At 40.4% G+C, this 20,623-nt stretch overlaps 1 protein-coding gene across 19 annotated transcripts; it reads left to right on the top strand.

Annotated features, from left to right (window-relative positions):
- The first annotated feature begins 2,209 nt into the window (after nucleotides 1-2,209).
- On the top strand, nucleotides 2,210-19,391 carry SPIN2B (spindlin family member 2B). 19 transcript variants are annotated; one of them, XM_049107406.1, is made up of 5 exons: nucleotides 2,245-2,542; nucleotides 3,149-3,375; nucleotides 5,377-5,441; nucleotides 6,976-7,029; nucleotides 9,004-9,085. In XM_049107406.1, exons 1-5 carry the CDS (start codon nucleotides 2,284-2,286, stop codon nucleotides 9,068-9,070), a joined length of 672 nt encoding a protein of 223 aa, XP_048963363.1. In that variant the 5' UTR covers nucleotides 2,245-2,283; the 3' UTR covers nucleotides 9,071-9,085. The 19 variants fall into 19 exon arrangements, with proteins under 19 accessions (XP_035567801.1, XP_048963355.1, XP_048963363.1 ...); XM_035711908.2 differs by lacking the exons at nucleotides 5,377-5,441; nucleotides 6,976-7,029; nucleotides 9,004-9,085 and having other exon boundaries at nucleotides 2,210-2,542; nucleotides 3,149-4,097; XM_049107398.1 differs by lacking the exons at nucleotides 3,149-3,375; nucleotides 5,377-5,441; nucleotides 6,976-7,029; nucleotides 9,004-9,085 and adding an exon at nucleotides 18,443-19,391 and having other exon boundaries at nucleotides 2,221-2,542.
- Nucleotides 19,392-20,623: the final 1,232 nt, after the last annotated feature.

Here is a 20,623-nt window from a genome sequence, read left to right as displayed (position 1 = left end):
CTCTCTCTCTCTGTCGCTTATGAATAAATAAATAAAAATATTAAAATGTGAAAGGTTAACTGTAGGAAGCTGGTCCAAATTTCTGTGAAAGATTTTTTATAAATGAAGTCCAAAGACAACATATGTCACAAGGAATGGTGTAAATATACCCATAAGTTGAAAGAATTTAGAAATAAAAATTTTGAGAGTGTAAATTATTATGAGCTAGCCAAAGAAATCTGAAATTAATTGGCAGTGGCATATCTAGGAACAGAATCAGAGAAACACAATAACCTGGAATTGCTTAGACATTGTTGATAACCTCATCAGTATCCACTTCAATCTTCTTTAATTGTGGAGTACCCATGCCATTTTGGTGGGATTAACCACACCTCCAACTTTAGGGGTACCACTTGATTAGTATAAGCCAATTATTCAAATAGATACACTTTGTTAATGTGACTGTTTTTCAAAAAAGAATATACACTTAATTTAAGATTGAGTGAGCATGACATTATTTTTGTCCATATTACAAAAACAGGCAAAGGATCTATACTGGTCCCAATCAAAATAAAGCAAAATTTTGATTAGAAGTTGTTGTATAGGTTCCTTCTGTCACTGCATAATAATAAGGGAGTATATAACTGCCAAAGTTGTTGACAGCCATATTGTAACATAAGCTTCAGGGTGAAACAAAAATCAGAAAGAAAAGAGAAGACACAACAAAACCAGCTTGGATGTCATTACTGAGTATATTCATTTATTAGGACTGCCATAAAAAAGTAACAAAGATGCAGTGGCTTAAATAGTGCAAATTATTTTCTCTCAGTTCTAGAAGTTATAAAACCAGGACCAAGGTATCCAAGTCCAAGATTTAAAGCTTCTATCCTTGGCTTGTAAATGGTGATTTTCTCCCTCTGTCTCTGCATGGTCTTTCTTCCATGTGTGTCTGTGTTCTAATATCCTCTTTTTATAAAGACACCAATTATATTGGATTAAAGCCAACCCATGTGATGCCATTATTAACTTTAATTATTGCTTTAAAGGCCCTACCTCTAAATACATTCACATTCTGAAGTACTAGGGGCAAGGACAAAAACATGAATTTGAAGGGGACACAATTCAGCTCACAAAACTGACCACATAGATTAACCCTAATCTGATACCTATCAGATTTTTCAAATAATGAACCAGTAAATAACATTTATTTTGAATGAGACTGAGATCACTTTCCTCATTTTTAAAAGTTTTTATTTATTTGGAAGACAGAGAGAACACAACTGGGGAGGGGCAAAAGAGAGAGAGAAGCAAACTCCCAGCTGAGCAGGGAGCCCAACCCTGGGCTTGATCCCAGGATCCCCAGATCATGACCTGAGCTGAAGGCAGATACTTAATCAACTGAGCCACCAAAGCCCCCAAAATTGCATTCCACTAGAAAGTAACTGATAACATCCAAACAGATATAGCACCATAATATTGATATTTTACAGAATTATAAAATATTGTTGAAAAATCTATACACAACAAAGAAGGATACAAAAAAGAAGCAAAATTGATGCCACTCTATGCAAAACTAGCTAACATTGTTACTAATTGCAATCGCATTCAAGAGTACTCCCTCAGTTTAAGACACTATTTCTCCAAAGCAAGATCTGAGGGGAGCATTTGGAGGGATGAGCACTAAGTGTCATGCTATATGTTGGCAAATTGAACTCCAAAAAAAAATTTTTTTTTAAAAGATCACCAAAACTAAGACACTTAACCTATTTTGGAAAAACTCTTAGTATATGTATTTCTGTGTATGTGTATACAAAATATTATGTCTGTGTGTTGAGTGATTGGAGAGGTGTGTATTTGGGGTTATGTGTCTGGGCATATGATTATCTGTAAATACATAAGACGTGTGTATATATAGAGAGTAAATATGTATATTGTACAAATGTAAAGGATTTCTATATTCATATGTGTTTTGGGTGAGGCGTTTCTTGGTCAATTTGTGTGTATAAAAAAAAGTGTGCAAAATACTTGAAAAAAGAAAAGTCACTCCAGCAGGGTAGATTAGAGGTGGAGCTAGAGTCTGAGATGCTGGGGGTACAAAGGAAGAGGAAAGGAAAACCTACAGTTACCAAGGATCCTAATTTGGAAACAGAAGGAGCAGACCAGGAGTTGATTCAGGACTGAGAGGCTGGTAGCCTAATATTTAGCAGGAAGGGGAGGCCTCTTTAACTACAGGAAACTGAAAGTCTACTCCTATACGGAAAGAGGGAGGAGACTGCGGCGGCGGCGGCAGCTGGTGGGAGCGCGATGTGGCAGAGGGGCCGCCGCCGACAGGGAGGCGGGGGGCCCGCGAAGCTCAGAGCTGGGGATACCGCCGCCATCCTCCTCGCCTACCCCGCCACCCTCCTAGACGCGCTCCCCGCCTACGGATCCTTCCCTCCCAGCCTGTGCAAACACCCGGCTCGTCTCCCGCTGATCCTCCTTCGACACAAGCTCACCGCGGAGGCAGCAGCTAGGTGTCCGATTCGGGCACGTGAGGCCCGGGATCCGGGGCGGTGGACACCAGGCAGGGCAAGGCCATTGGTGGGCTCCAGGATGGAGAAGGGGGATGGGATGGGCTCCTGCGGGAGATAAGGGGTGGGGGCAAGCGCCGGCTGAGGCTGGAGTGGGGGAGTGCGATGGGAAATAGGAAAGGAGGGTGGCGTTAGGAGCCAGGCAAGAAATTGAAGGTGAGCCTGGGGAAGCGAGGGCGCTGGATGCCAGGAAAGCGGGTAGACAAGGGGCGTATGGGCAGCAGGCTGGGGCGTCCACGACAGTGAGTGCGTGCGGGTCAAAGGCGGTGAAGGATAGGCGCTTTGCAGGGGATTGAGAGTGGGCGCCCGTGGCGGGTGATGGAGGCAGTGGGCTCTGAACAAGGAGGTAGCCTGCTGCCTCCTGCAGAGTTCCTAACCCCAGCCAGCACCACTGCCGCTGCCGCCCTTCCCCACAGCCTAAAGGAACCTAGGAGGGAGAGCACTTGGCAGGCACGCAGCCAGGATTTCCAGCACTGCTGCCAGGTCCATGGGGAAAATTTAGGTTCTGGCGCTGGGTACACAGACACGTCGCAGTTGGGAGAACTTCACCTTATATCATATTGAGTGTTTCTCTCTTGTCTTCTCTCCTCCCCCTGCAGGCATGAAGACCCCCAACGCACCAGAGGCCGAAGGGCAGCAAACCAGGGCAGCTGTGGGCCGGGCCACTGGGTCGGCAAACATGACGAAGAAAAAAGCCTCCCAAAAGAAACAGAGGGGCAGACCTTCCTCCCAGTCCCGCAGGAACATCGTGGGCTGCAGAATTTCACATGGATGGAAGGAAGGTGACGAGCCCATCACCCAGTGGAAAGGAACCGTTCTGGATCAGGTGCCTATAAATCCCTCTCTTTATCTGGTGAAATATGATGGAATTGACTGTGTCTATGGACTGGAACTTCACAGAGATGAAAGAGTTTTGTCTCTTAAAATTCTTTCCGACAGGGTGGCATCATCTCAAGTCAGTGATGCAAACCTTGCAAACACCATAATTGGTAAAGCTGTGGAACATATGTTTGAGGGTGAGCACGGTTCTAAGGATGAATGGAGGGGAATGGTCTTAGCCCAAGCACCTATCATGAAAGCCTGGTTTTATATTACCTATGAGAAAGATCCTGTCTTGTACATGTACCAGCTTCTAGATGATTACAAAGAAGGAGACCTCCGTATCATGCCAGAGTCCAGTGAGTCTCCTCCAGCAGAGAGGGAGCCAGGAGGAGTTGTAGATGGCCTCATAGGTAAACATGTGGAATATACCAAAGAAGATGGCTCCAAACGGATTGGCATGGTCATTCACCAAGTGGAAGCCAAACCCTCTGTGTATTTCATCAAGTTTGATGATGATTTCCATATCTATGTCTATGATTTGGTGAAAAAGTCCTAACTGTCAGGGTAAACCTTGCCACATTTGTGAAAACAAATGTATACTTTGTGGACATGCAAAATAATGTTGCTTTTCAGTGTATTGAAAGCTTAAGGGTCCCTGTTAATTCAACATCTTTGCCAGCGTAACTGTTGTTTTGTTCCAAAAAATACAAATTTATGTGGATATGACATGCTGCGTGTAAGGACTTTGTCATGTTGAAAAGATTGGGTGTGTTTGGTGGATGGGGCATGAAAGGAAGGGACAGCTGTAAATGCAGGCTGTGAATAAAGTTCAGCTAGTATCATAATCAGTCATCTAAAAATGGAATAGGACTTAGCCGGTCTGTCTAGAGAGGGGGGAGGAGAAGGAACTAGAGATGGGCCATGGGGAGAGGGAGTAGGGAAGGTGACTCCTTAAGGAAGAGGGGGGGCAGGGCCCAAAATGGAGAGGCTCTTCTGAGGGAGGGATGACCTAAGAGAGAGGCACCCAACTGAGAAGGGGTGGAGAATAACAGAGGGAGAATGAGATCTTGGGCTTCGAGGGCTTAGAGGAAAGCAGACAGAATACCTTGAGTGGAGAGGGACACAAAGAGAGAGGGCAAAGGATACTCAAAGGGAGGGTCTATGCGTGAGTAAGGAGACAGAAAGGGAGGAACACTGAGGAAGAAAGAATTCCAAGGAGAAAGACTGACAGAGGAAGTGAGAACACAGAAAAGGAGGTGTGGGGAGTGGGACCCGTGAGAAATGGGAAGGCCCAGGAAAAAGTTGGACTTCTGGCAGTATCCATATTTTCCTCCCTGGCTCTGTGCAGAAAGGATGTGACAGCTGTCAGAGAACCAAATGGAGTGAAAGTTCCCTAGAATGGCATTTTGACAGGGATGACTCAAGAGTTAAGCAGGGCCAACCGTATACCTAAAAGGCTTTTCTTACTTCAGGGAGCTCATGCCGCACCTGCTGAGTAGAGCCCCAAGCTCAGCCTAAACACTCTGACCTGACACCCCATGAGCAGGGGGCTGTGAGTAGCCTCCTCACTTTTCCCAGAGGACCCAGGTACAGTAAATCTTGGACCTGAAGGTCTTGGTTCATTTACCTTACACTGGATAAATAGTTCTTATGGAGACTGGGTCATGGGGCTGCTCAGGACTTAAGAGATGTGCCACCTTGCATTTGGAAAATATTTTATCCAAACAAATGGAACCTTGCTGAACACAGGTACAGGAGTCCCCTCGCTGTTCTTTCTCCTACTGGACTGTGCTTTGCCTCACTATAGAGGAGGGGCATCAGAGGATTGAGCCTAACGTTTCTCTCCAGGACATGGGGAGTACTAGGCAGTCCATGCTTCTTTCAGCAGCTGCCTGAAACCACAGGTGGCTCCACCCAGTGCTTCACTGAATGGAGGTCTGCTGCCTCCAGAAGCCCCATTCAGGCTATCCCCCCAACAAATCTGGCAGCTACCAACCCTTCACAGGTACATCCTGGCCAGTCCAGCACACAGAGAAGCTGTGATGGAAGTTTGTGCAACTCTGTTTCCAGGTGAGATGGATGGCATGGGGCAGTCGGCTAACTCCTTCAACTGTATGATGCCACCTAGAGGGACAGTCATTGGTGGGGAGAGGGTGCAATAACCCCAATAAAGTCCCTCAAAGATACGGTGCCCCAACACATGGGCCTAAGTCCTCTTTTTCTCCTCCTTGCCCTTACCCAGTCCTGCTGTGGAAGGTCCCTTCAAGACCCTCTCTGGTCTCCCCACTTCACACTTCACTAAAATATACCCCCGCCCTCAAAGGAAGAGTTAAGGTGACCCCACTGCCCAGGCTTCCCTAACTCCATACACAGTGGGGTGAGGAGGGTAGCTGTTGGCAGGGAGCTTTCAGAAGTCCCAAAAAAGGTGGTAATTCCAGTTCATTCTCTTCGCACAACATGGCCTGAAACTGTTTGCCTGAAGTATTACACAAGGCAAACCCACCTTGCAGGGATTCATTTTCTTTCTTTCATATACCAGAAAATTTAGTCTAGCAAAACACCTGCAGGCCACCCATGGGCCGATTTCAGCCAGCTGCCATGTTTTGTTTGATCCCGGTGCTTTTATTGTTTTCTATTTTAAAATCAGATACTTAAACACTTGGGAGATTTCACATTACAAAAATCCATATTTCTGGCCCACCTCAAACCAAACCAAACCAAACCAAACCAAACCGAGGATTAGGGCCCACATTCCAACAAGGATACAAGCAGCTGGGTCTGAGGAAGAGCTCAGCCCATTTTAGACTGAATGCTCTCTCAAACTAGCCTGTCCCCAGCTGGCCTGATTCACTCTAATACAATTCCCAGTTGTCCCCTGAAGGCATTTGCATTTGTAGCTTTGGGGCTAGACCCAGGGGAAACTGCCTAGCTCTACTTTTGGCTTAAGCTGACCCCATTTGCTTTTTGACTCATTTGCTTTATCTTTATCCCACAAATACTTACTTTAGGTGGGCTCTCTGCCAGGCAATCTTCAGGCACGGGTACTGGTGATATGGTAATGAACCAAATAAACAGATAAAACAATGGTGGAGCTTTAATTTTAGTGTGGGAGACAGACAGTAGCCAAGACACAGTAGGTGAAATGTAAAGTATTCTCAAAGGGATAAGTGTTAAGAAAGGAAAAATAAAGCAAATGATGTGGGATTGGAATTCTAGGTGGGAGGCTGAAATTGGATAGATAGAGTCCAGGGAGGGCCTCACTGAGACCATGGCTTTTGAGTAGTAAAGACCTGAAGGTAGAGAGAAGATGGGCCCTGTGGCTCTCCAGGGAAGGAGCATGCCAGGTAGAGGGACAGCAAGGCAAGAGTAAGCCTGACATGCTCAAGGAACACTGAGGATACCAGCATGGCTAGAGCCAAGTGAGCAAGGTATAGGCTATCAGGAAGTGAGTTCAGAGAGGTGATGGGGATCTGGCAGAAGCTGAGAGGTGGCTTAGAACCTTTCAAGTCTTAGAATGGAATTTGGTTTTTATGCTGAGTGTGATGGGGAGCCATTTGAGTATTTTGAGCATAGGCACGACATGATTTCCCTCATATTTTAACAGGAACACTCTTGCAACTCTGAAGGCTTGTCTGTTTGGACTTCAAAGAAGAACAAGGTAGGTCTTCTATGTCAAGGAAACAGAGTAGAGACATAGAAATAAATTTTCACATAGAAACTTGAATCATAACAGAGATGACATATCAGGTGAATGAGGAAAAAACATTTGAATCAACAAATGTTTCAGGGTTAATGTGTTTTCTGTTTGCCAATAAGTAAATTTTAATCTGGTTATTACATATTACCCTCAAATTTCAAATGGAAAATAATTAATACTTAAATTTAGAAAATATCATTTGTAAGAAAATATATTCTCCCCTGTAGAAGTGGGGAAAAAGTTTACTTAAAAGCAGAAATCCAGAGATATTGAAAAATTTGATAAATGTGATTTTATAAAGATATGAATTTTTCTAATTTCAAAAATCATTGTATACAAAATGGAAATAAAATAAGTTTAGGGCAAACTTTGATAGTTAAAATGAATCAATAAAATATATATAAAATGAGAATAAAACAAACAGTTCTTAGAGAACTTGGGAAAAATATTAACAAACATACCACAAAATAGGAGATCCTATGGTCAATCAACATGCTTTATTTTAATCTGCTTCCCATATTTTTTTCTTTTCCATAACATATGTTCTCTCCCAAAATTCTCTATAATCTCCTTAATTAATAAGGGTTTTTTGCCCTTGTCAGAATATAAGCTCTATAATGTGTGGTTTTCCTTCCTTTTTTTTTCATTTATATATCTCAAACAATTAAAATAGTATCTGGCATATAGTAGGTGCTTAGGAATTATTTCTTGACTTTGTTTCTCACCAGTAAACAATGAAATGGAAACTAAAATGATAAAGAATTTCATATGCATCAGATCAGCAATTTGTATGAAGTTTGAAAATATGTGTTGTTAACGAGATAAATAAGTGGGAGATCCTATACCCTGTTGGTGGGAATTCAGTTGGAGATAAGGTTGCCATTATCTAGTGGGTTTGAAGATGGCATATTTAGAGCAGTTTGTCCTTTTTTACTTTATAGGAAGACAATTCTGTATTGATCTCTCATGTTTCTGCACGTTTTGCAAGCAAGGCACTAAATCATTTTGGTTGTGTGTTACATTCCTTTGAAGGAAGTGTGAATAACAAATATGTTTGTAAGAGGGGATAGTATTTCTCTGTGTAGCAATGGTCAGGGATGCTTAACTGAAATCAAATAAATATTAATGTCTCCTTCCAGAGAAAAAACATTTAAAAAGGCATATTTACTACTCATTATAAATATTAGGTTAATTAAAATGGTTTCCTTTCCTCTAATGTAGTCTACTGTATACCCTGTTGTATGTGGGTCTCAGGAATGTAGAGTTAAATTGCTGATCCTCTTTTTTTTTGGTATATATTTTTTATTGGAGTTCGATATGCCAACAATAGCATAAACACCGAGTGCTCATCCCGTCAGGTGCCCCCCTCAGTGCCCATCACCCACTCACCCCAACCCCCCGCCCAGCTCCCTTTCCACCACCCCTTAGTCATTTCCCAGAGTTAGGAGTCTCTCATGTTCTGTCATCCTCTCTGATATTTCCCACTCATTTTTTCTCCTTTCCCCTTTATTCCTTTTCACTATTTTTTATATTCCCCAAATGAATGAGACCATATAAGGTTTGTCCTTCTCCAATTGACTTACTTCACTCAGCATAATATCCTCCAGTTCCATCCACGTCGAAGCAAATGGTGGGTATTTGTGGTTTCTAATGGCTGAGTAATATTCCATTGTATACATAAACCGCATCTCCTTTATCCATTCATCTTTCGATGGACACCGAGGCTCCTTTCACAGTTTGGCTAGTGTGGACATTGCTGCTAGAAACATCGGGGTGCAGGTGTCCCGGCGTTTCATTCCATCTGTATCTTTGGGGTAAATCCCCAGCAGTGCAATTGCTGGGTCTTAGGGCAGATCTATTTTTAACTCTTTGAGGAACCTCCACACAGTTTTCTGGATACATTTTGAAGCATAACCTGTATAATTTTTTTCTTAGAGAAGATACCTGTTTGAAGAGAAATAGAGGTGGGGTCCATGACAACACAAGATTACATATTTTCTGATACCCTTGAGTCAAATAACATCTCGAGAAACAATAAATGAAGCATTTGGGCTCTTACTGCCTCAGGTTGTGTGTATGATGCTGATGTAATGACCTCCTGGAGAATGAGAAACTGACCACAAAATCTTATGTAAATTTTTATTCTCAGCTTTACCTCCTTGCTAGTTCTTCTGTTGAAAACAAGTGAGAACTAAAGGATGCTATCATGGTAATGGGCAGCAGGTACCCAAACATTTTGTCATGGATTTAAAATAGCTAGTATAGGATTTAATAGATAGTATAGGATAATTGGCTGTTCAAAAGCAGGCAGGATTTAGACAGGTCTTGAACTAGTACTGTGTCTGAGTAATGGACAGAGACCTATACTTATATAGAATTATTCAAAGTTCATTGCCTAGGTCACATCTCATTCCCTATTTCACAGGCCCAAGTGATCTTGTCCTTTCTGAGTAGAAGTTTAAAATGGAGGTGGTATGGTATTAGTGATTTATTATTAGTGATGGGATCACACAGTCAGTCTTGTTTTTTTTTAATGTATTAATGTTAAAGAGATATGATCAGAGTCTCCCAACCCTTTCCCCTAGGTCATTATTGGAAACAATTGCAAAGTACCACTTTGGAATCCCAATAGTCTTCCTGTCTTAGAGATGACAATGCATTTCCTAATAACCCATTTCCTGTAATTATATTAGAGAAGTGATGCAATGTCCTGGTATGCCCATAAAGGTTATTCCTTCACTCTCATATTAAAATTGTGCCACAGCTCAACATAATGTTTTGGTTGATATTTCAGAATACTGATAAATAAAATCCTTTTTCTTTTTGTAAATTTGTAACCATTTGAGGACAAGCACAATAATTACACAAATGGAGGTTAAAGTATCTCCTTTATAATTGATAAAAGCTGGATGTTTAGCCATGAGGCCACAAGGACTTCCTCATACTTTACCTAGTCACAGGCAGAACTGGATAGCTGCGGCCTCTCTGATAGACAGGTGCCCATGGCCTGCAAAGCTTATTATGTGTTTGAGTATAAATTGGAGTACATCTTCTGCCTAAAAAAGATAAATCCAAGAGACAACTCAAAAGGTTTCTTACAGGGTATCCCTGGGTGGCTCAGCGATTTAGCGCCTGCCTTTGGCCCAGGGCGCGATCCTGGAGTCCCGGGATCGAGTCCCGCATTGGGCTCCCGGCATGGAGCCTGCTTCTCCCTCTGCCTCTCTCTCTCTCTCTCTCTCTCTCTCTCTCTCTCTGTCTATCATAAATAAATAAAAATAAATCTTTAAAAAAAAAGGTTTCTTACATGTCCAACTCCTAACAAACACCAATTAAAGAAGTCATTGGGAGATATGAGGCCAGGGGAATGAGGGTCCTATTTGACAACTATTATACATAGACTTGGTAGAAGAATGAAAATGAATTGTCTTTTTAAAAAAATGCTTATTGAAGTACATCACTGACACATTATATTAATTTCAGGTATACAAATTAGTAATTTGATATTTGTATATATTGTGAAATGATCACACATAGTTACAATTTTTTTCCTTGCGATGAGAACTTTTAAGATCTACTCTCTTAGCAATTTTTAGATATGCAATGCAATACACTGTGCATACTACATCCCCATAATTTATTTTATAATTGGAAGTTTGTAGATTTTGAACCCTTTCAAACATTTTGCCCACAATTTCTTATCTTTGTGCAGTTAACATATTGTACAACATGCTGAACATAATTTTCAATGGATTATAATTTACGGGAATAATATTTAAAATATTAAATATTTAAAAAACATAATCATGTTATTTGTTATATATTAATATAATTATATACTTGTTAATATATAACAATTTTTAATTATGGAGGCAATGCCCTTTTCCCTCCAACCTGCCAAAGCATCGGGTCATGTGTTTACTGTTTCTGCTTTCTGTTCTCTGTTCATTGTTGGTCCCTGGGGATTTTCCTGACACTCTTTAAAGCTCAGCAATATATTAAATAGGTGATCTGTCATATTTTAGCTATCATTTTAAAGTGATTTTAATGAAAAAGTATTTCTCTATCCACACTTCAATCTCTTTAAGTCAGGGGTTAATTAGGCACTCCTTTGGACAACCAGTGGCACAGTTCTTTCCCTTGGTGATGGAGATATGAGGATTATAGGGAAATCAAGAGAAGTCATACCCACATTTTAAGAGGGCTATTCTTCAATATCTGCTGTTGCTCCTTTAATGAATGAAATAGGCAGTTCACAGTTTATCTCAGAAGCCTCTCAAATTGATTTTAAAAACACATTAAATTTCTTATTATTTAATAATTTTAAAAATATTTAAAATATTTTATTTTATATTTTATTCATATATTTATATTATATATTTAGATAATATACTAATACATTTATAATGTATAAATATATAATTTATTATATAAAACATAAACATTTATTATATTATATAAATTCTATAATATATTAACATATAATTAGTTAACAATATAATAACATATATAATATAATATATGCATTATGTAATGCATTATTTTATTAATATAATTATTCTATAATTATATAATTATTAATACAATAATGCATGTATTATATTATATATAGTATATAATATGTAGAATAAGTATTATATATTAATAAGTATATAATTATATTAATATATAACAACATGATTATGTAGATATTATAGACTTATATAATTAATCCTATAATTATTAACATTATGTATTAATATTTTAGGTTTATTTAGGTTTATATTTATGTTTTCTTGGATATATATAATACATATTATATATAGTATATAATTCTACTAATACAAATATATTTGTATTTTAATATATTAATAGAAGGTAAGTCCTTACCCCTGATTAAATTGGGAGTAGGGAACTAAGGTCTCCTTGCCTTTCCTTCAATTCTCCAATTAATTGGCAGTGATCTTTTAAACATGTAAATGAAATTATATTTAAAACTTAAGACTCTCCAAAGGCTTCCTATTACAGTTGATATCCAATCCAATATTCTTGTTTTACCCTGCAATCCCTAGACCAGCATTCTCAACTAGAATGGTATTGCTTCCAAACAGAGAGAAAATTGATCCCTTGTATGGGAGGTGAAAAAAAATCTTACCTGTTACAATGGTTTGTGATCCTCCAAAGCTCAATTGTATCTGACAAACCTTAGTTTTAAAATTATTCTCAATGGTTTTCTTGGATATCCCACGGACAACACTGATGTTGAGTTCATGGAAGATATACGAAATGTATGCAGGACCAGTGTTATAAAACCATACTAAATAGGTGGCTGTGATTGGAGTCATATCATGAGAAGTGGCCTATATGCTTATTGGCTTCCTTGACTATCTTTACATTTTATCCTCCATGCCTTTGTGTGTAATGTGGGCTTTGAGAATTAAAACAGCATATATTTAATTCTACAAAAGTCCAACTCCTTTATGCCAAATGATGCAAAGAAAAAAAATGTCAGTAATATATATAAATAGCGGCTAGTTAAAACGTATTATCAATTATCAAGCCAAAGTTAAAAGTTGAGATGACTAAAAATTACTTTTAAAAAATTATTTTTTGTATATTTTTATTGGAGTTCTATTTGCCAACATATAGTAACAAAAATAAAACCATGTCAGGAAATATTAGTCCTTTTTGAATATATACAAGAACAAAAAACCCTAGCTGAAAGGCATAGTTTTCTTTTTTTTTTAAGAAAGGTAAAGCAAGTATCTGAAAATTGAGCCTGTAATACAATTGCTTTTTCCAACGGAATTATAGCATAATTACTGAAGGGCCTATATATTTTATACTGTTCTGTTAGGACTTTCTAATATTTTTTATCCTTGAGAGGATTTTACTACAATGAACTCAGAACAGGGGTCAGAGTTCACATATTTGACAAAAAAGTACAAAAGTAATAATATTAAATGGAAAATGCAACTACATTTCACAGAATAATGTAGTACCACCCTAAACAATTACTTTGGTTATGCTAATTCATCACCTAAGCCATCCAAGATTTGATTAGATAAATAATTCAGTAATGTACACTACAAAACTACCTACTTCCATGAAAAAGTGTTTATTTTTAGTTACAGGTTCATAGAATCTTTCGGATCTTTATATTCCCTAGCCTTTTTAGTAGAAGCAAAGTGAATAACATATCTATCCTGTCTAAAAATATGTAGTTGATTATATATATATATCAAGTAAAACGTACTTCAAAGAGCTTTTTGCCATCCACCAAAAAGAGGAAATGTCATTATAAGGAATTAGTTATATTTAAGTAAAAGCTTTCAGGAAAAATTTAAAATACTAATGATGAAAAAATTAAATACCTGTATTTCAACACTCAGTTTCTTTTCTAAAATGTCAATCTCTGTTTGCTGTCCTATATATATAAATTGGACTGGTTCAATTTGGACTATTTACGGTGGGAATTTTAAACTTAAGCTTGGGTAAAAAAAAAAAAAGGCTGTATCAATATTTGTCATGCCAGAAAATTTATGACTCAAACTTGTGGAGATTATTAAACTTCGGGCTGACAAAAAAATAGTTTTTGAATTATTTTGCTTCTGTTGGAAAAATAGTTTTCAAATTATTTTAAAAATATGGTGATAGTGATATGTATATAAATTTACAATTTGCATATGTGAATTTTATACATTGTAATTTTGTAGGTAAATAAATTCGATTGCAATCTCTCAACAAATAAGTTGAGTTAGACATTAGTAGCTTCCTAAGTTTTAACTTCTATCTTCAAATTTTACTTAATCTTATATCAAGCTTGCTGTTTTTGTGTATGTATTTTTATATATGATGGAGACACAAGGGCAGTCCGGGTGGCTCAGCGGTTTAGCGCCACCTTCAGCGTGATCCTGGAGACCCAGGATCGAGTCCCACGTGGGGCTCCCTACATGGAGCCTACTTTTTCCTCTGCCTGTGTCTCTGCCTCTCTCTCTCTCCATGTCTCTCAACAAAATCTTTAAAAAAATAAATAAATATATTTTTTTCTATCTCATAATTTGGAGTCAGAAGTAGGACTCCAGTATTATCAGCAGCAAATGATCAAAGGGCTCAGAGTATTCCCATTCCCCCTTTGTTATCTTCATTATGCTAGTTTTGCCCTCAAACTGGTTACAGAGATTCCAAGAGTTATATATAACAAACATTATATGGTCTCATTCATTTGAGGAATATAAAAAATAGTGAAAGGGAATAAAGGGGAAAGGAGAAAAATAAGTGGGAAATATCAGAAAGGCAGACAGAACATGAAAGACTCCTAACTCTGGGAAACGAACTAGGGGTGGTAGAAGGGGAGGTGGGTGGGGGGTGGGGGTGACTGGGTGACGGGCACTGAGGTGGGCACTGACGGGATGAGCACTGAGTGTTATGCTATATGTTGGCAAATTGAACACAAATAAAAAATAAATTTATTTAAAAAATGAAAGTAAAATAAATAAATAAATAAATAAATAAATAAATAAATAACAGCATCCTAAAAAATAAAAGGAAACATCATTTCTTGTTTCTTAAGAGGAAAGACAATTTTTTCAGAGCACTGCAAAAGATATATTATTATATTTAATTGGCCAGGATTAGATCATATGCCAAATGCTAAATCAATCACTTGCAGGAAGACTATTACCATGATTAGCTTAGAGTAACTTTGGGATCACTAGGATAACAATCTCCCTTTTTTGCTTATCTTGACTCTGATCTCTGTGCTGCTTACATGATTAATAGAGCAACTTGATCTTCATATCCTCTCAGGTTCACTTATGCCCAATGGAAAAGATCATCTACCTCATATCCAGAAGACTGCAAAATACCATTGTGCCTCATTGTCTCTGACTAGGTTATGTGCCTACTCCTAAAACAATCACTCTAATGGTATTTCAGTGCTCTGGAAGTTTACACTTAAGTTGTTCCAAAGAGGAAAATGAAGGCACTATTACCAGAAGAACTGTGATTGGATGCTAGGCTGCAATTCCAAATGATATTGCAATTCAACACATTTTGCTGCTCAGAATTTATACGAACCCTTCTTGTCATATATACTCATTCAAAAAATGTCTCCACAAAAGTGTTCTTTCATCAATTACTGATGGAATGGGAATTGTTATCAGGTTTGGAAAATACCTTTGCAAGAGTAACTGCTATTTTAACTTCTAAGGCAATAGATTAGTTTGACTGTTTTTGAAGTTTAAATAAATTGTAAAGAAAACTGTGTGCCCTTTTGTTGTCTTCATTTCAACATACTTGTAAGATTTATTCATGTTGTTAAATGTGGTTGTAGTCTCATTGTATGAATATACCAAAACATATACAGTCTACTGCTGATGGACATTTGGGTGATTTCCAGCTTAGAGCTATTATACATGGTTGAACACATCTATTTTATAATAAACTATTGGTCTTTGGATTTTAGTGATAAGAACCAGTAAGTCAAGAAACATTCATTGAAGAAACAGAAACTGGATGAAATAGCAAAAACTAAAACTGCCAAGGCAACTGAAAACTAAGAATAGAGAAAATAATTACCCACCTAAGATATAGGGGAGAAGAGGTTCAAGAGAGAAACAGTGAGTTTGGTGAATGTTTTTCTCTTGGGGAAATTAATCCATTCTAGAAGGAACTGCTAAAAGGCTTAGAGCTCAGAAGACGTTATGACTACTTGTTGAAGCTAAGGATACAGAAATTGGAGCCCAGAGCCCTGGTAAGCCCCTTTCACTTTTGGTTGGGATGCCAGGCATAATATCCCAGGAGTAAAGGTTAATCAGAACTAAATAAACCCTTACATAAAGGAAAGTGTATCTGCAAATAGTTGTCCAAAAACATTGTATGAACTTTCATTTTCATCAGCACTACATGTGAAACTCTTTTTTCATGCTCAATGACATTAATATTTTAATGCTTTCTCATTGATTGTTGAGTCAAGATTCTTATTGATCCTATTCTCCCTTTTAGGAATTATTTTATTGTTTTAAGCTTATTCTGTTAACATGCAGCCCATCAAATGATTCAGCAACTATTCACTTGATTCAGTACCTATTAAATATTCATATTGTTCACCTCTCTCTGGTTTGTTCATTTGCTTTTTCTTGTGTTTTATTATTCTTCATTTTAAATTTTAACAAATAAACTTTGATATGGGAGTAAATTTAGTGTAAGTTTTCCCCAGATATTTAAAGAATTATTTCACATCTCTTAAAAAATACCCAATCTTTCTCCACTGAATTGTAAAACCATTACTTTCCTCATTTTTTGTAAAGTTATTTTTTTTCAAAGGTGTCCTTTTGGATAAATAGATCATATTACCAGTTATGGTGGAAACATTGTACTAGATGTAGAGTAATGAGAGAAAAGTTAACTGCGGTCACTGTAAAATTGAGTTTTATAGAATGATGACCAGACATATAATAGGTGATCAATAAATATTTCTCGAATAAACAAGAGAAATAATGGTTTCAAAAATATCTAATGTCTTGAGAGAATCCTTACTCCATATAGAAAAGAACAGGACAGGCAGCCCAAGTGGCTCAGTGGTTTAGTGCTGCCTTCAGCCCAGGGTGTGATCCTGGAGACCAGGGATCAAATCCCACATTGTTGGACTCCCTGCATGGAGCCTGCTTCTCCTTTTGCAGGTGTCTCTGCCTCTCTCTCTCTGTGTGTCTCTCATGAATAAATAAATTTTTAAAAATTTTTTTAAAAAGAACAGGACATGAAATTGCTTGTGGAAAATTATCCCAGTTTTGTAAAAGCCTAGAAAAATGACAAAAAGAAATAATGAGTATTAATATTTTTGCTGTGAGCCCTGGCCAATGGGAGCTGGAATGAATTGCATTTGATTATTTTTTTCATATCAAATTGCTGAAATTTACAGTGTTAACATCGTGCAAAAAATTCATTTGCAATATGGTAAAAGAAGAAAGAAAAAAGAAAAAAGGAAGAGAAAGAAAGAATGAAAAGAAAAAGAAAATTCTCTAAGAAGTAAATTCAGGAATAAGCAGTCAGAAAAAAAAAATTACAGAGGCCAGGTAAAGATGGCAGACTGAGAACTAACATATTTCTCTGTTCCCACGACATCCTTGTGAATTATTTAAAAAGCAGATCTATGTATAAAGAATAAGTACATAGGGGTCCTGGAACGAAGAAAACACTAAATCCTGGAAGAGGAAAACAAATGGGGCAAGGGGCACTGAGAGGGTGGAGTTGGTGGTGAGCACAGGAACTAAAAAGGACCAGAAACAGGGAGGGGAGAGAAGGGGTAATCAGGAAAGGGCGGGTAGCTAAGGGCTCCGGGACTCCTTTAGGAAACCGCCCGAAACCTGAGAACAAGTGCAACTCCCTAGCCAAAGGTAGTGGGCTTAAGAGTTGGGGGAGGGAAGTAACAAGCAGTCTTTGGCAGGAAGGGGAGGCCTCACTCCTGGCAGGAAGCTGCGCTACGGGAAGAGGGAGGAGACTGCGGCGACGGCGGCAGCTGGTGGGAGCCCGATGTGGCAGAGGGGCCGCCGCCGACAGGGAGGCGGGGGGCCCGCGAAGCTCAGAGCTGGGGATACCGCCGCCATCCTCCTCGCCTACCCCGCCACCCTCCTAGACGCGCTCCCCGCCTACGGATCCTTCCCTCCCAGCCTGTGCAAACACCCGGCTCGTCTCCCGCTGATCCTCCTTCGACACAAGCTCACCGCGGAGGCAGCAGCTAGGTGTCCGATTCGGGCACGTGAGGCCCGGGATCCGGGGCGGTGGACACCAGGCAGGGCAAGGCCATTGGTGGGCTCCAGGATGGAGAAGGGGGATGGGATGGGCTCCTGCGGGAGATAAGGGGTGGGGGCAAGCGCCGGCTGAGGCTGGAGTGGGGGAGTGCGATGGGAAATAGGAAAGGAGGGTGGCGTTAGGAGCCAGGCAAGAAATTGAAGGTGAGCCTGGGGAAGCGAGGGCGCTGGATGCCAGGAAAGCGGGTAGACAAGGGGCGTATGGGCAGCAGGCTGGGGCGTCCACGACAGTGAGTGCGTGCGGGTCAAAGGCGGTGAAGGATAGGCGCTTTGCAGGGGATTGAGAGTGGGCGCCCGTGGCGGGTGATGGAGGCAGTGGGCTCTGAACAAGGAGGTAGCCTGCTGCCTCCTGCAGAGTTCCTAACCCCAGCCAGCACCACTGCCGCTGCCGCCCTTCCCCACAGCCTAAAGGAACCTAGGAGGGAGAGCACTTGGCAGGCACGCAGCCAGGATTTCCAGCACTGCTGCCAGGTCCATGGGGAAAATTTAGGTTCTGGCGCTGGGTACACAGACACGTCGCAGTTGGGAGAACTTCACCTTATATCATATTGAGTGTTTCTCTCTTGTCTTCTCTCCTCCCCCTGCAGGCATGAAGACCCCCAACGCACCAGAGGCCGAAGGGCAGCAAACCAGGGCAGCTGTGGGCCGGGCCACTGGGTCGGCAAACATGACGAAGAAAAAAGCCTCCCAAAAGAAACAGAGGGGCAGACCTTCCTCCCAGTCCCGCAGGAACATCGTGGGCTGCAGAATTTCACATGGATGGAAGGAAGGTGACGAGCCCATCACCCAGTGGAAAGGAACCGTTCTGGATCAGGTGCCTATAAATCCCTCTCTTTATCTGGTGAAATATGATGGAATTGACTGTGTCTATGGACTGGAACTTCACAGAGATGAAAGAGTTTTGTCTCTTAAAATTCTTTCCGACAGGGTGGCATCATCTCAAGTCAGTGATGCAAACCTTGCAAACACCATAATTGGTAAAGCTGTGGAACATATGTTTGAGGGTGAGCACGGTTCTAAGGATGAATGGAGGGGAATGGTCTTAGCCCAAGCACCTATCATGAAAGCCTGGTTTTATATTACCTATGAGAAAGATCCTGTCTTGTACATGTACCAGCTTCTAGATGATTACAAAGAAGGAGACCTCCGTATCATGCCAGAGTCCAGTGAGTCTCCTCCAGCAGAGAGGGAGCCAGGAGGAGTTGTAGATGGCCTCATAGGTAAACATGTGGAATATACCAAAGAAGATGGCTCCAAACGGATTGGCATGGTCATTCACCAAGTGGAAGCCAAACCCTCTGTGTATTTCATCAAGTTTGATGATGATTTCCATATCTATGTCTATGATTTGGTGAAAAAGTCCTAACTGTCAGGGTAAACCTTGCCACATTTGTGAAAACAAATGTATACTTTGTGGACATGCAAAATAATGTTGCTTTTCAGTGTATTGAAAGCTTAAGGGTCCCTGTTAATTCAACATCTTTGCCAGCGTAACTGTTGTTTTGTTCCAAAAAATACAAATTTATGTGGATATGACATGCTGCGTGTAAGGACTTTGTCATGTTGAAAAGATTGGGTGTGTTTGGTGGATGGGGCATGAAAGGAAGGGACAGCTGTAAATGCAGGCTGTGAATAAAGTTCAGCTAGTATCATAATCAGTCATCTAAAAATGGAATAGGACTTAGCCGGTCTGTCTAGAGAGGGGGGAGGAGAAGGAACTAGAGATGGGCCATGGGGAGAGGGAGTAGGGAAGGTGACTCCTTAAGGAAGAGGGGGGGCAGGGCCCAAAATGGAGAGGCTCTTCTGAGGGAGGGATGACCTAAGAGAGAGGCACCCAACTGAGAAGGGGTGGAGAATAACAGAGGGAGAATGAGATCTTGGGCTTCGAGGGCTTAGAGGAAAGCAGACAGAATACCTTGAGTGGAGAGGGACACAAAGAGAGAGGGCAAAGGATACTCAAAGGGAGGGTCTATGCGTGAGTAAGGAGACAGAAAGGGAGGAACACTGAGGAAGAAAGAATTCCAAGGAGAAAGACTGACAGAGGAAGTGAGAACACAGAAAAGGAGGTGTGGGGAGTGGGACCCGTGAGAAATGGGAAGGCCCAGGAAAAAGTTGGACTTCTGGCAGTATCCATATTTTCCTCCCTGGCTCTGTGCAGAAAGGATGTGACAGCTGTCAGAGAACCAAATGGAGTGAAAGTTCCCTAGAATGGCATTTTGACAGGGATGACTCAAGAGTTAAGCAGGGCCAACCGTATACCTAAAAGGCTTTTCTTACTTCAGGGAGCTCATGCCGCACCTGCTGAGTAGAGCCCCAAGCTCAGCCTAAACACTCTGACCTGACACCCCATGAGCAGGGGGCTGTGAGTAGCCTCCTCACTTTTCCCAGAGGACCCAGGTACAGTAAATCTTGGACCTGAAGGTCTTGGTTCATTTACCTTACACTGGATAAATAGTTCTTATGGAGACTGGGTCATGGGGCTGCTCAGGACTTAAGAGATGTGCCACCTTGCATTTGGAAAATATTTTATCCAAACAAATGGAACCTTGCTGAACACAGGTACAGGAGTCCCCTCGCTGTTCTTTCTCCTACTGGACTGTGCTTTGCCTCACTATAGAGGAGGGGCATCAGAGGATTGAGCCTAACGTTTCTCTCCAGGACATGGGGAGTACTAGGCAGTCCATGCTTCTTTCAGCAGCTGCCTGAAACCACAGGTGGCTCCACCCAGTGCTTCACTGAATGGAGGTCTGCTGCCTCCAGAAGCCCCA

The sequence above is a fragment of the Canis lupus genome, chromosome X (genome assembly GCF_003254725.2).
Source record: "Canis lupus dingo isolate Sandy chromosome X, ASM325472v2, whole genome shotgun sequence".
NCBI classification, from domain to species: domain Eukaryota; kingdom Metazoa; phylum Chordata; class Mammalia; order Carnivora; family Canidae; genus Canis; species Canis lupus.
This window is presented reverse-complemented; position numbering and strand designations above follow the sequence as displayed.